Source organism: Homarus americanus, unplaced genomic scaffold, assembly GCF_018991925.1.
Source record: "Homarus americanus isolate GMGI-L3 unplaced genomic scaffold, GMGI_Hamer_2.0 scaffold6922, whole genome shotgun sequence".
Taxonomy (NCBI): Eukaryota; Metazoa; Arthropoda; class Malacostraca; order Decapoda; family Nephropidae; genus Homarus; species Homarus americanus.
Genome location: NW_024734765.1, coordinates 227,702 through 243,866, shown reverse-complemented (window position 1 = coordinate 243,866; position 16,165 = coordinate 227,702). Strand labels below are relative to the sequence as shown.

The 16,165-nt window shown below is 43.1% G+C and overlaps 1 protein-coding gene across 1 annotated transcript in view; it reads right to left on the bottom strand.

Moving 5' to 3' along the window:
- Positions 1–488: 488 nt before the first annotated feature.
- LOC121870489 (protein MTSS 2-like) overlaps positions 489–16,165 on the bottom strand; it is a 33,682-nt gene continuing 18,005 nt past the window's right edge. The window contains exon 3 of the mRNA XM_042372322.1: positions 489–654. Coding sequence (XP_042228256.1) covers positions 504–654 — 151 coding nt within the window. The 3' untranslated portion in view covers positions 489–503. The remainder of the gene's footprint in view (positions 655–16,165) is intronic.

The following is a 16,165-nucleotide window of genomic DNA, read 5'->3' as shown; positions in this document are numbered from 1 at the left end:
GCGCGTGGATTGCCCGAGTCAGGAGTAGTGGTGGGGGCGGCAGCCAAGGTCAGGACGGTAGATCAGTCCCGAGGACAGTGGCAACAAGCATGCACACAGCATACCACCCCAGTGTTTCCCTCTCATCCGTGATGACCTAACACACACAGACACACACAATCAACATCATGTTGAGATAGACAGATAATACAAACAACTGAGCACCTTACTGGGGACGTGAGTGGACCAACACTTACACTTGAGGAAGCAGTCACTACGCACGCACATAAACGCGCACGCACACACGCGCACGCACACAGAGAGAGTTACCTCACTATGGGTGGAGGTTGTGGTGAGGTCCGCCTTTGCCAACTCCAATGACCACGCCCACCTGCCCGTGCCCACACATTCATTTCCAGGTAGGCAACAGGGTATCAAGTCAGCCATATTGCATTGTAGTTTTCACCACAACTTGTACTCATCAACCACATCTTGTAGTCATCACTTAGCTGTACAGTGACCATCTACCTGTACAGTGACCATCTACCCGTACACTGACTTGTACCGAGAGGATGGAGGAGAGAGGACAGGACAACCTTACCTCGAGTGCTGGTGGCGGCGTCAGCAATCTTCTGGAAGGCGTCAAGGAAGGTGGAGAGGGCCACCAGGGTCGCTCTGAAACACACACACACAGATTAGCCAAATGACAGTAGACAGGTGTGGGTGTGGCAGGTAATACTTGGGTAAGACTCCGTCACTTAAGTTTACCTTTTTAAACCCAATCTAATCTAAGCAAACTCAACTAACCCAAACTAGCCTAACTCAACCATACCTAACTTAGCCATATCCAAGTTCAAGTAAGGAGCTATAGTTGTTTGTACTCGAGGGACCACACCTTCCCTTAATTACAATCTACCTGCACGCAGTCCTACTACTTTGCAGTCACTCGGAATCGTGTATGACGATCATCCAGCAATGACACAAAGAAATGGCACCTTCGTTGGTTTTGAGGTGGCTCGATGGGCCGATAAAGGACCGACATTCGTCCGCAAATGTTGCACGAGTGGAGAGCTATATCTAGTGCAGGAGGAGCGGCAGCAGAGTCTTTCCGGCGCTGGTGATTGTACGCCTCAGTCAAGCTCGAGTGCATAAGGAATGGAGGGATCGTCTCCCAGATGAGGGGGTCAATTTGGCACTTTTTCAGGTTTGTCTTAAGACGACCCCTTTCCCTTTTCCGTTGCCCACCAGCATTACATTTACCATTCTTTAGGTGACAGAAGAGTAGATGTTTTGGCAGTCTACTGTCGTCCATGTGGGTAACATGGCCAGTCCAATGTAGTTGTTCAGGGAAAATGGTAACCTCGGTGCTCCTACAATTGGTGTCAACGAGAATACTGGTATTTGTTCTCTTGTCTTCCCAGCCAACTGGGAGGACGGAACATACACCTTGAGGTGCCTCCTGTATGTAACCCATGTCTCGCTGCCATACACTAAATTTAATGTGTGGCCAGACATATGGCCACACACACTCTAACATTACGTCTTAGATTGTGAAAATAAAACTTTTAGGGACAGGTCCAAGAACTCTTTCTTTGATGTTAAGATAAAAAAAGTGTATTCACAAAGTAGGTACTGTATGTCAATTCATATGTGCAGAACTAAACACACTTCATAAAAAAACACTCAACCACTGCAACATCCTGACAGCTGGGATCTGATAAAAACTCTTGTGTCCTCTACTCTGTAATCCTTTATGTGTTACCGCTTACTGGATATGTATGGGGTGCACAGTAAACTAGCCTCTGCACCTCACGCACGCACACACACAGTGAGAGAGAGATCATCCTTATTGTGCGCTCATGGAACAAATGATGGAGAGGGGGAAAAAAGAAGGAAGGTGGGGAGGAGGAGGAAGAAAAGAAGGAAGAAATGGAGGAGAAGAAATAAAAGGAGGCAAAAGAAGGAAGGAGAGAAAGTGCACAGGTAGAGAGAGAAAGTCAGATGAACAACGAACAAGGTGAAGGAGAGAGAGAGAAAACAAGTGAAAGGAGAGAAAGAACAAGAAAAGGAAGAGAAAAAAGTAGAGAGAACAAGAGAAAGTAGCGAGAACAAGAGAAAGTAGAGAGAACAAGAGAAAGTAGAGAGAACAAGAGAAAGTAGAGAGAACAAGAAAATAAGAGAACCGGAGAGAGAGGTGATGAGAAAGGAAGAATAAGGGTGAGAAAGGAGAGTGAAAGGTAAAAAAAATTTTTTTGGGAGAAAATCGAGAACAAAAAAGTGAAAAAGAACAAGAGAAATGAAGAGAAGAAAGAAAAGGGAAAAAAACAAAGAAAAAGAAAAGGAGAAAGAATAAGAAAGGAGACAAAAGCAAAAAAAATAGAGGATATAGAAAAGGAGGAGGGAGGAGGAGGGAGGAGGAGGACAGGAGAAAATGAGAGGAGGCTAGGATCCCCGCCAAGCACAGTGATCACACAAGACTCTCCCTCCCTCACTCTCCCACTTCCTTCACTCTCACTATTCTCACCCTCCTCCTCCTCACTCTTCCCACCCCCTCATTCTCATTCTTCCTCACCTCCATCACTCTTCTCTAACCTCCTCCTCCTCCTCCATCACTCTCACAATCCCTCCCTCCTTTCCTTCCTTTCACTCTATTCTCTTCCCTCGCCTCGACCACTTCCTCTTCCACACCTCATTCACTTTTAAAATCACCAGCTGTGGGGTTTAATCTTCAGGTGAAATAAGCTGGGTGGGTTTAATCTTCAGGTGGCTGGTGGGGTTTAATCTTCAGGTGAAATAAGCTGGTGGGGTTTAATCTTCAGGTGAAATAGCTGGTGGGGTTTAATCTTCAGGTGAAATAAGCTGGTGGGGTTTAATCTTCAGGTGAAATAAGCTGGTGGGTTTACTCTTCAGGTGCATTTAATCTTCGGTGGGGTAATCAGTGAAAGCTGTGGTTAATCTCAGACTGGTGGGTTTAATCTTCAGGTGCTCTTATTTTCTTTAAATGGATATGCGAGAACCCATTCGACAAGTTACAGGAGTTCTAAAGATGTTCAACGTGATGCTATAATGCTATATATGGCTCGTGTGTGCGCGCGATGACGCGTAAATATACCAAGTGCCCGCCAACCCATGCTAATCACGTAAAACGCGTGCTATCAACCAACAGATCGTCGTAGTCAAGTTAGTAATCCTAAGAGACCGTACACAAGAAGGACGTCATCTGGAGGAGTTCGCGTCCAGATGAGCGCCGCGCCGCTTGGGGTTACGTTACTCTCTATTACACACGAGTAGAGTTTTTGGACGCGTTGTTGGGCAGGTTGTACAAAGCGGCAAACATAATTAATGTGTTCACAATACGAATGTAAACATTAGTGAACATTAAACTTGTAAGAGTAGGATTCATAACGCAGGTGTAACGAAGCAACACCTCACACAACACCTAGGGGTAAAAGTACTGCTATTATTATATCAGGATCATGGCATTTGGGCGGTAACATTTTTCTTAAGACTAATACAGTATAATTGCCCGTGAAGGTCCTCCTCTTCACACCTCAACAATACATAATGAGCTGGGTGGTAGGCGGCCCTCCAGGTGTCCCCCATGATGAATATCTCCCCATGAAATTCCTATTTGACTTTACCAAAGGCTGTGACGTATTAGTGGTTCTGGATTCTATGTTATTTATGAAGCTTTCTGGCACTGATGTATGGAGAAATACTAATGTATGAAGGAAGATAACACTGGTACTAATGTATGAAGATAACACTGGTACTAATGTATGAAACACCAAAAGAGAACACTGGTACTAATGTATGAAGAGAACACTGGTACTAATGTATGAAGAGAACACTGGTACTAATGTAGGAAGATAACACTGGTACTAATATATGAAGAGAACACTGAACTAATATATGAAGAGAACACTGGTACTAATGTATGAAGATAACACTGGTACTAATGTATGAAGAGAACACTGGTACTAATGTATGAAGAGAACACTGGTACTAATGTATGAAGAGAACACTGGTACTAATATATGAAGAGAACACTGGTACTAATATATGAAGAGAAACACTGATGTATGAAGAAACACTGGTACTAATATGAAGAGAACTGAAACACGGTACTAGTATGAAGATAACACTGGGTACTAATGTATGAAGAGAACACTGGTACTAATGTATGAAGAGAAACACTAGTACTAATGTATGAAGATAACACTGGTACTAATATGAAGAGAACACTGGTACTAAATAAATAAAGTACAATATGAAAAACTGTATATATGAAGAAACACTGGTACTACGTATGAAGAGAACACGGTACAATAGAAAACACTGGTATTAATGTATGAAGAAGATAACATCACTAATGTATGAGGAAACACTGGATAATGATGAAGAGAACACTGGTACTAATGTATGAAGATAACACTGGTACTAATGTATGAAGAGAACACTGGTACTAATGTATGGAAGATAACACTGGTACTAATATATGAAGAGAACACTGGTACTAATATAGGAAGAGAACACTGGTACTATGTATGAAGATAACACTGGTACTAATATATGAAGAGAACACTGGTACTAATATATGAAGAGAGAACACTGGTACTAATGTATGAAGAGAACACTGGTACTAATGGTGAAGAGAACACTGGTACTAATGTATGAAGATAACACTGGTACCAATGTATAAATAACACTGGTACTAAAGAGAGAACACTGGTACTAATGTATGAAGATAACACTGGTACTAATGTATGAGAAGAACACTGGTACTAATGTATGAAGAAACACTGGTACTAATGTATGAAGATAACACTGATAAAACGGATAATGAGAAGAAAAGGTACCGTATGAAGATAACACTGGTACTAATGTATGGATAACACTGGTACTAATGTATGAAGAGAACACTGGTACTAATGTATGAGAAGAACACTGGTACTAATGTATGAAGAGAACACTGGTACTAATGTATGAAGATAACACTGGTACTAATGTAGAAGAGAACACTGGTACTAATGGTGAAGAGAACATGAGACTAATGTGAAGAAGAAAACACTGGTACTAATGTATGAAGAGAACACTGGTACTAATGTAAGGAAGATAACACTGGTACTAATGTATGAAGATAACACTGGTACTAATGATGAAAATGTACTAATGTATGGAAGATAACACTGGTACTAATGTATGAAGATAACACTGGTACTAATGTAGAAGAGAACACTGGGACTAATGTATGAAGAGAACACTGGGACTAATGTATGAAGAGAACACTGGTACTAATGTATGAAGAGAACACTGGCACTATGTATGAAGATAACACTGGTACTAATGTATGAAGATAACACGGTACTAATGTATGAAGAGAACACTGGGACTAATGTATGAAGAGAACACTGGGACTAATATGAAGAAGAACACTTGCACTAATGTATGAAGAGAACACTGGTACTAATGTATAAGAGAACATGGTACAATAAGATAACACTGGTACTAATGTATGGAAGATAACACTGGTACTAATGTATGAAGATAACACTGGTACTAATGTATGAAAATAACACTGGTACTAATGATAAAGAGAACACTGGTACTAATGTATGAGAAGAACACTGGTACTAATGTATGAAGAGAACACTGGTACTAATGTATGAAGATAACACTGGTACTAATGTATGAAGAGAACACTGGTACTAATGTATGAAGATAACACTGGAACTAATATATGAAGAGAACACTGGTACTAATATATGAAGAGAACACTGCAAAGGCTGGAAGATAACACTGGGTACTAATGTATGGAGGTACGTGTGGAGGAAATAACACGGCAATGTATAGAAGAACACTGTACAATGAGAGAAAGATAACACGGCACTGATGTATGGAGGAAGATACACGGCACTGATGTAAGGAGAAGAACACTGGTACTAATGTAGGAAGATAACACTGGTACTAATATATGAAGAAGAACACTGAACTAATATATGAAGAGAACACTACAATGAAGAACAGGAAATGGAAATAACACTGGTACTAATGTAAAGATAAACTGGTACTAATATGAAAGAACACTGGTACTAATATATGAAGAGAACACTGGTACTAATGTATGGAAGATAACACTGGTACTAATGTGAAGATAACACTGGTACTAATGTATGGAAGAAACACGTACAATGTATGGAAGATAACACTGGTACTAATATATGAAGAGAACACTGGTACTAATGTATGAAGATAACACTGGTACTAATGGTATGAAGAGAACACTGGCATGTTATGAAGAGAACACTGGTACTAATGTATGAAGAGAACACTGGTACTAATATATGGAAGATAACACTGGTACTAATATATGAAGATAACACTGGTACTAATATATGAAGAGAACACTGGTACTAATGTATAAAAACACGGTACTAATATATGAAGAGAACACTGGTACTAAATATATGAAGAGAACACTGGTACTAATGTATGGAAGATAACACGGTACAATGAACAGCACTAATGTATGGAAGATAACACTGGTACTAATGTATGAAGAGAACACTGGTACTAATATATGAAGAGAACACTGGTACTAATATATGAAGAGAACACTGGTACTAATGTGAAGGAAGATAACACTGGTACTAATGTATGGAAGATAACACTGGTACTAATGTATGGAAGATAACACTGGTACTAATGTATGGAAGATAACACTGGTACTAATGTATGGAAGATAACACTGGTACTAATATATGAAGAGAACACTGGTACTAATATATGAAGAGAACACTGGTACTAATGTATGGAAGATAACACTGGTACTAATGTATGGAAGATAACACTGGTACTAATGTATGGAAGATAACACTGGTACTAATGTATGGAAGAGTAACACTGGTACTAATATATGAAGAGAACACGTACAATATATGAAGAGAACACTGGTACTAATGTATGAAGAGAACACTGGTACTAATAAAGGCATATGAAGATAACACTGGTACTAATGTATGAAGAGAACACTGGTACTAATATATGAAGAGAACACTGGTACTAATGTATGAAGAGAACACTGGTACTAATATATGAAGATAACACTGGTACTAATGATGGAAGATAACACTGGTACTAATATATGAAGAGAACACTGTACTAATATATGAAGAGAACACGTACTAATGTATGAAGAGAACACGATAATGTATGAAAGAACACTGGGACTAATGTATGAAGAGAACACTGGTACTAATGTATGAAGATAACACTGGTACTAATGTATGAAGAGAACACTGGTACTAATGTATGAAGATAACACTGGTACTAATGTATGAAGATAACACTGGTACTAATGTATGAAGAGAACACTGGTACTAATGTATGAGAAGAACACTGTACTAATGTATGAAGAGAACACTGGAAATGTATAAATAACACGATATGTATGAAAGAACACTGGTACTAAAGGAAGAACACTGGTACTAATATATGAAGAGAACACTGGTACTAATATAGAAGAGCACTGGTACTAATGTATGAAGATACACCGGTACTAATGTATGGAGGAAGATAACACTGGAACTGATGTATGGAGGAAGATAACACTGGCACTGATGATGAGAAGAACACTGGTACTAATGTATGGAGAAGATAACACTGCACTGATGTATGGAGAAGATAACACTGGCACTGATGTATGAGAAGAACACTGGTATACCAATGTATGAAGATAACACTGGTACTAATATGAAGAGAACACTGGTACTAATATATGAAGAGAACACTGGTACTAATGTATGGAAGATAACACTGGTACTAATGTATGGAAGATAACACTGGTACTAATGTATGGAAGATAACACTGGTACTAATATATGAAGAGAACACTGGTACTAATATATGAAGAGAACACTGGTACTAATGTATGGAAGATAACACTGGTACTAATGTATGGAAGATAACACTGGTACTAATGTATGGAAGATAACACTGGTACTAATGTTAGGAAGATAAAATATGAAACACTGGTACTAATGTATGAAGATAACACTGGTACTAATGTATGAAGAGAACACTGGTACTAATATATGAAGAGAACAGTACTAATGTATGAAGAAGAGAACACTGGTACTAATATATGGAAGATAACACTGGTACTAATATATGAAGATAACACTGGTACTAATATATGAAGAAACACTTACTAATGATGAAGAGAACACTGTACTAATATGAAGAGAACACTGGTACTAATATATGAAGAGAACATGGTACTAATGTATGGAAGATAACACTGGTACTAATGTGGAAGATAACACTGGTACTAATGTATGGAAGATAACACTGGTACTAATGTATGAAGAGAACACTGGTACTAATGTATGAAGAGAACACTGGTACTAATATGAAGAGAACACTGGTACTAATGTATGGAAGATAACACTGGTACTAATGTAAGGAAGATAACACTGGTACTAATGTATGGAAGATAACACTGGTACTAATGTATGGAAGATAACACGGTACTAATGTATGGAAGATAACACTGGTACTAATGTATGAAGAGAACACTGGTACTAATATATGAAGAAGAACACTGGTACTAATGTATGGAAGATAACACTGGTACTAATATGTGGAAGATAACACTGGTACTAATGTATGGAAGATAACACTGGTACTAATGTATGGAAGATAACACTGGTACTAATATATGAAGAGAACACTGGTACTAATATATGAAGAGAACACTGGTAATTAATGTATGAAGAGAACACTGGTACTAATATATGAAGAGAACACTGGTACTAATGTAGAAGATAACACTGGTACTAATGTATGAAGAGAACACTGGTACTAATATATGAAGAGAACACTGGTACTAATGTATGAAGAGAACACTGGTACTAATATGGAAGATAACACTGGTACTAATGTATGGAAGATAACACTGGTACTAATATATGAAGAGAACACTGGTACTAATGTAGAAGACTGGAAGATAACACTGGTACTAATGTATGGAAGATAACACTGGTACTAATGTATGGAAGATAACACTGGTACTAATGTATGGAAGATAACACTGGTACTAATATATGAAGAGAACACTGTACTAATGTATGAAGATAACATGGTACTAATGTATGAAGAGAACACTGGTACTAATATATGAAGAGAACACTGGTACTAATGTATGAAGAGAACACTGGTACTAATATGGAAGATAACACTGGTACTACGTATGGAAGATAACACTGGTACTAATATATGAAGAGAACACTGGTACAATGTATGGAAGATAACACTGGTACTAATATGAAGATAACACTGGTACTAATGTATGGAAGATAACACTGGTACTAATGTATGGAAGATAACACTGGTACTAATGTATGGAAGATAACACTGGTACTAATGTATGGAAGATAACACTGGTACTACGTATGGAAGATAACACTGGTACTAATGTATGGAAGATAACACTGGTACTAATATATGAAGATAACACTGGTACTAATGTATGAAGAGAACACTGGTACTAATGTATGGAAGATAACACTGGTACTAATGTATGGAAGATAACACTGGTACTACTATATGAAGAAGAACACTGGCAATTAATGTATGAAGAACACTGGTACTAATATATGAAGAGAACACTGGTACTAATGTATGAAGATAACACTGGTACTAATGTATGGAAGATAACACTGGTACTAATGTATGGAAGATAACACTGGTACTAATGTATGAAGATAACACTGGTACTAATGAGGAAGATAACACTGGTACTTAATGTATGAAGAGAACACTGGTACTAATATATGGAAGATAACACTGGTACTAATGTAGAAGATAACACTGGTACTAATGTATGAAGATAACACTGGTACTAATGTATGAAAGATAACACTGGTACTACTGTATGAAGGAAGATAACACTGGTACTACTGTATGGAGGAAGATAACACTGGTACTACTGTATGGAGGAAGATAACACTGCACTGATGTATGAAGATAAAACTGGTACTAATGTATGGAGGAAGATAACACTGGTACTAATGTATGGAAGATAACACTGGTACTAATGTATAGAAGAGAACACTGGTACCACGTATGGAGGAAGATAACACTGGCACTAATGTATGGAGGAAGATAAACCACATGTAAAAAACTGATATAATGTATGGAGGAAGATAACACTGGTACTAATGTATGGAAGATAACACTGGTACTAATGTATGAAGAGAACACTGGTACTAATGTATGGAAGATAACACTGGTACTACTGTATGGAGGAAGATAACACTGGTACTACTGTATGGAGGAAGACCGTAATAATAATGTTCCTCAGGACTGGCATCTCATATACTTATAAACACAACACATGGAGGTCAGTCTGTTAGTCCGTCCGTCTCCTCATGTGGAAGATGACGTGTATTGTTATCCGTAAAGAAAGGGGAGGGATATCAGTGCGTAATTATTGACAAGGAAATGATCAATATTCTTCACTGCACCGCCCCCTCTCTCTCTCTCATCCTCCGCCAACACCTTGTCTATCATCCTTCAGCACCTTCCCCACCATCCGGTGTGTGTGTCCCTCCAACACACGTCTGTAAAAATTGTCAGATTAAAACATTTTTGTTTTCCGCTGTAACTATTTTCCTTGTGATAACAGAGGACTCTGGTGGCGCGCGCCCACACACACTTTATTAATACTCATATAACCAGTGACCATGACTCTACGGTGTCGAGTTGCTCTATAACTTCAATATTAACATCAACACGTACTGTAGTATCTCTTTACACAACGGGTCGGCGTCACCTTGACTTCACCAACCTGTTTTATTCCCCCTCAAAATCCTCTCCCCAGACCTTCAACCTCCCTCTCGGTAAAACATTGGTACAGGTTTTCCCTTTACCCCTTCCCCAAACTTACCTTCCCTTTACACCCTCCTCCTCTTCCTACAAATATAGTTCTTCCCGCTTCTCCACGCCACAGCAACCCGCGTCTACCAGCCTCCTACGCCCAACACAGCACGATTTATGCGGACATTATTGGTCCGTGTGTGTGTGTGTGTGTGTGTGGTGAGGGGTGTTAGAAGGGCCAGTTGTGGTGGGGAAATTATGAAGGAGGGGTAAGTTATGATCGACAATGTTGTGAAGGCCAAGTTGTGAGGGAAGGGTAAGGATGTTATCAAAGGGAAGTCCTGGCCTAAGTGACAAGCTACTGACGATGTCCTAAGGTAGGTGTTGTGATAGGCTATCGATGAGCGAGGATATTCCCACAGGTAATCGAGAGAGAATGGTGAGGATGGAGACATGACAGGTGTACGGGACGAGGAGAGAGAGAGAGAGAGAGAGAGAGAGAGAGAGAGAGAGAGGTAGGTCTTGCTGGCGGTACTCAGGTGCTGTGCCGTCTCATAATTCCATGAAGGTATTGTAGGGGATGTGATGGCAGGTTGTGTGCTAATATTAACGGAGAATGTGGAAAGTTTAGAGACGAAGTGGACAGATATATATAGGAAGGTTTTGGTGGTGTTAAAGGACGCGTTGGGGTGCTGGTAGTGAGGAGAAATAGGATACAGCCAGTGACCGAGGTGAGTGAGTAGGTAGGTAGGAAGTGTGGAATACAACAGACCTGGTTATGAGGATAGGGAAGAGGTACAGTATAAAGTGTGAGTTTGTGTGTATGAGTACGAGTGTGTGTGTGTGTGTGTGTGTGTGTGTGTGTGTGTGTGTGTGAGTTTGTGTGTGTGTGTGTGTGAGTTTGTGTGTGTGTGTGTTTGTGTGTGTGTGTGTGTGTGTGTATGTGTGTGTGTGAGTTTGTGTGTGTGAGTTTGTGTGTGTGTGTGTGTGTGTGTGTGTGTGTGAGTTTGTGTGTGTGTGTGTGTGTGTGAGTTTGTGTGTGTGTGTGTGAGTTTGTGTGTGAAATTGTGTGTGTGTGAGTTTGTGTGTGTGTGTGTGTTTGTGTGTGTGTGAGTTTGTGTGAGTTTGTGTGTGTCACAGGTTTTGTCAAGTTCGTGGGTTCAAAGAAGACAGTGGCGACTTGGTGAGAAAGTAGTCGATCTTGTGAGTGGATGTACGTGCTAAAGAGTGGTGTGTGGGGGGCTTTATTAGGGCTGACCCAGGTTTACGACCTAGAAGCTTGAGTCCCATTAAGAGAGGAAGGGCGTGGTGGGGGTCTGACGTGGCGTGGGAGGGCATAGTGTGGAAACCTGGGACGGCCGCCACATTAGGGAGTACAGCAGTGTGGCCCAACTACTACTGCTCGCTCGCTCTCTCTCTCGAAACTCTATAAACCTGATTAACTACAAAGAAAATAACATATGTCTGACACCGACTTCCCTGTCTGTAGTCGTCCTTAAAGACTGACAGGTTAAATCCAGCCCTGTCCTTACCTCTCACATCTGTACAATAGCCACCCACCCGTCCAATCGCCACCCACCCGTCTAATCGCCACCCACCCGTCCAATCTCCATCACTTGACTACTACTTTCCTAGACTTATATGACGGGAGGTGTGAGTGCCTGAGGGGCCGCTAAGTTACCTGTAGTGAAGGAAGGATAAGTGTACATATAGGAGGCTTTCTTGTACAGGTTCATCTGTTTATGGTAAAGCGTGACGGGTCCCTAATAATGTGATGGTGACTTCTATGGAACCTGTAGGAATCCACACCGATTAATCCTCAAATATAAAATAACACTCAATAGGATATACTCTATTATCTACTCTTGTGTATGAACCTGTGTCCTACGTGGCAGTGATAGTATCCCCAGTGTCAAGACCCATTAGTCAACATTGTGTCTAAATCGTTCCAATAAAACGTTAAACTAAGGTATCATTACTCTATCACCAGAACCTTCTCGGTTTAGGGATAAAAAACGAAGGAAGAATAGGAAGAATACGGAGAAGCAGAAGTAGGGGGTAGAGAGGGGGAGAAGGAAGAGATGGGACATGGAAGTAGTAGAAAGAAGGTGAGAAAGGCATGGAAGGGTAATGAGAGGGTAGAAAAGTGAAGGGAGGGAAAAAGAGGTGGTGGTGAGGGGGAAAGGAATGAAGGAGTAGTGAGGGGGGAAGAAAGGAAGTGGTGGTGAGGGAGAAAGGAATGAAGGAGTAGCGAGGAGGGGGAAGGAAGGAGTATTAGCGAGGGGAAAGGAAAGGAAGGGGTGAGTGAGGGAAAGGAAGGAAGAGGGTAGTGAGGGAAGAAAGGAAGTAGTAGCGAGGGAAAGGAAGGAAGGAAGGAGTAGCGGGGAAAGGGAAGGAAGGAAAGGAGTAGCGAGGGGAAAGGAAGGAAGGAAAGGAAGAATGTGAGGGGAAAAGGAAGGAAGGAAGGAGTAGCGAGGGGAAAAGGAAGGAAGGAAGGAGTAGCGAGGGAAAGGAAGGAAGGAAGGAGTAGCGAGGGGAAAGGAAGAGGAAGGAAGGAAGTAGCGAGGGGAAAAGGAAGGAAGGAAGGAGTAGCGAGGGAAAAGGAAGAAGGAAGGAAGGAGTAGCGAGGGAAAGGAAGGAAGGAAGGAGTAGCGAGGGGGAAAAGGAAGGAAGGAAAGGAGTAGCGAGGGGGAAAGGAAGGAAGGAAGGAGTAGCGGGGAAGGAAGGAAGGAAGGAGTAGCGAGGGAAAAGGAAGGAAGGAAGGAAGGAGTAGCGAGGGGAAAGGAAGGAAGAAGGAAGGAAGGGTAGCGAGGGGGAAAGGAAGGAAGGAAGGGTAGCGAGGGGAAAGGAAGGAGTAGCGAGGGGGGAAAGGAAGGAGTTGCGAGGGAAAGGAAGGAAGAGGGGTAGTGAGGGGAAGGAATATAGAAGAGGTGAGTGAGGGGGAAAGGAATGGAAAGGAGTAGCGAGGGAAATGGAGGAAGGAAGGAAATAATAGTAGCGGGGGAAGGAAGGAGTAGCAGGGGAAGGAAGGAGTAGCGAGGGGAAGGAAGGAGTAGCGATGGAAGGAGGAAGGAAGGAAGGAGTTGCGAGGGGAAAGGAAGGAAAGGGGGTAGTGAGGGGAAAGGAATGAAGGAGTAGTGAGGGGGAAAGGAATGAAGGAGTAGTGAGGGGGAAAGGAAGGACGGAGTAGTGAGGGGAAGGGAAAGGAGGAGGAGAAGGATGGGGGAGAGAGAGACTATTGATACTAAGGATTACAGGCAAGACACGTGGGTTTAGGTCTATATTAATCAAAGGTGAAGGTGATCCCTTTCTCACACAGCCAACCAGGCGTGTGTGACCCCCGTCCTCCCACACCTGTTAATTACAAATCTACACCTGAACACATCTGTATGAGTACAGTACAACTGAGAACAATGAAAGGAGGAGGAGGAATAGGTAGAGAAAAAAAGGGTGTTTTTCTGCCATCCTCAACTACACTGATAAAAATCTGGCTTTAGGGGCAATTAAGAAAGATAGAGACAAGCAGGCAGCTAGGCTAGTTAATAATGCAGGTGTCAGCCTTACCTGGGGGAGCTACCTGTACCCTTGGTAGGCCTATGGTGGCGGCTGGTCTGAGGGGAGGTCCCAGGGAAGAAAGGAGGTTTGAGTGAAGAGGGGAGGTTTGAGGGAAAAGGGGGAGGTAGAGAGAAGGGGCGTGGCGGGGCAGGGAGGCGGGAGCAGGACGGGCTTGGGTCACGTCACACTGGAAGAGGAAGCTGGCAGGGGGAGGGAATCTCTCTGTTTTCGCTATATGATGGCGTGGTCGGTGAGGAGTCAAGGGGGAAGGGTCAGGCAGGGAGGGGGAGGGAGGGAAGATAGGGAAAGGTGGGAAGGAAGGAGAGGGAAGGGGGAGAGGGGAAGGGGGGAGGGGCAAGCAGGGAAGATGAGAAAATCTCTCTCTCTCTCGTCTTACAACTATTATGTTTATTGGTCTTTTGTTATGTATTATTTCTCGATTTTGTTTTCCGATTCAATCTGTTTCGGGAGTCTCCATAGCTCTAGTGACAGAGGATGGTGGCGGGGGAGTGAGGGTGGTGGCGGGGGAGTGAGGGGTGGTGGCGGGGGTGAGGGTGGTGGCGGGGGAGTGAGGGTGGTGGCGGGGGGTGAGGGGTGGTGGCGGGGGGAGTGGGGTGGTGGCGGGGGTGAGGGGTGGTGGCGGGGGGTGAGGGTGGTGGCAGGGGGTGAGGGGGTGGTGGCGGGGGTGAGGGGTGGTGGCGGGGGAGTAGGGGGTGGTGGCGGGGGTGGGGTGGTGGCGGGGAGTGAGGGGTGGTGGCGGGGGTGGGGGTGGTGGCGGGGAGTGAGGGGGTGGTGGCGGGGGTGAGGGGTGGTGGCGGGGGTGAGGGAGGTGGTGGCGGGGGAGTGAGGGGGTGGTGGCGGGGGTGAGGGGGTGGTGGCGGGGGTAAGGGGTGGTGGCAGGGGGTGAGGGGTGGTGGCGGGGGTGAGGGGTGGTGGTGGCGGGGTGAGGGTGGTGGCGGGAGTGAGGGTGGTGGCGGGGGTGAGGGGTGGTGGCGGGGGTGAGGGTGTGGTGGCGGGGTGAGGGTGGCGGGGAGGTATGAGGGGTGGTGGCGGGGGTGAGGGTGGTGGCGGGGAGTGAGGTGGGGGTAGGCGGGGGTGAGGGTGTGGCTGAGGGGGAGGTGGGATTGAACCCGCCTGCCTGTGCACCTGGAGTTAACCAACCTAACGCTAACCTAGACTAACATTATGGTGGGTTAAACCTAGGTGAAATAAACTGTGGTGCCCACTCTCTCCCTGATATAAAATATTTATACCTCTTGGGGAGTCCACTAGAGACTTTAATTACACAATCTACGTTAAGTACAGTCATATATCTAACCAACCTCACAATGAAGGGAATAAATGCTGGAATAAAGAATAATTATCAGCAAGCGAGGTTAAGCCGTTGGTATGACTGTTACCCGGAAATTCCAGACATTCAAATACCACAAAATTTTAACATTTTCCTGATACCAACAACACGACTGTAGGCTCCTTGATGTTGATCCTTCCTTTAAGTCACTACCTTTCCCCTCCACGGCCGCCCACACGCTATTACACCCTACTCTCTCTCTTTAGGTGTTTTACTGCCACGGCTGACGATCACACCGTCTTCATGGTCACTCGCCGGAGAACAGGGCATCTACACGCGCGTTTACGGTTCTACCCCTAACTATTACTGCGTAAATAATAACTTTACGAACGTCGAAATGTCTTCCCCTGGTTATTCCCGGCCACCTTCAACAATCACTTCTTAGATTAATCTAATCAACTG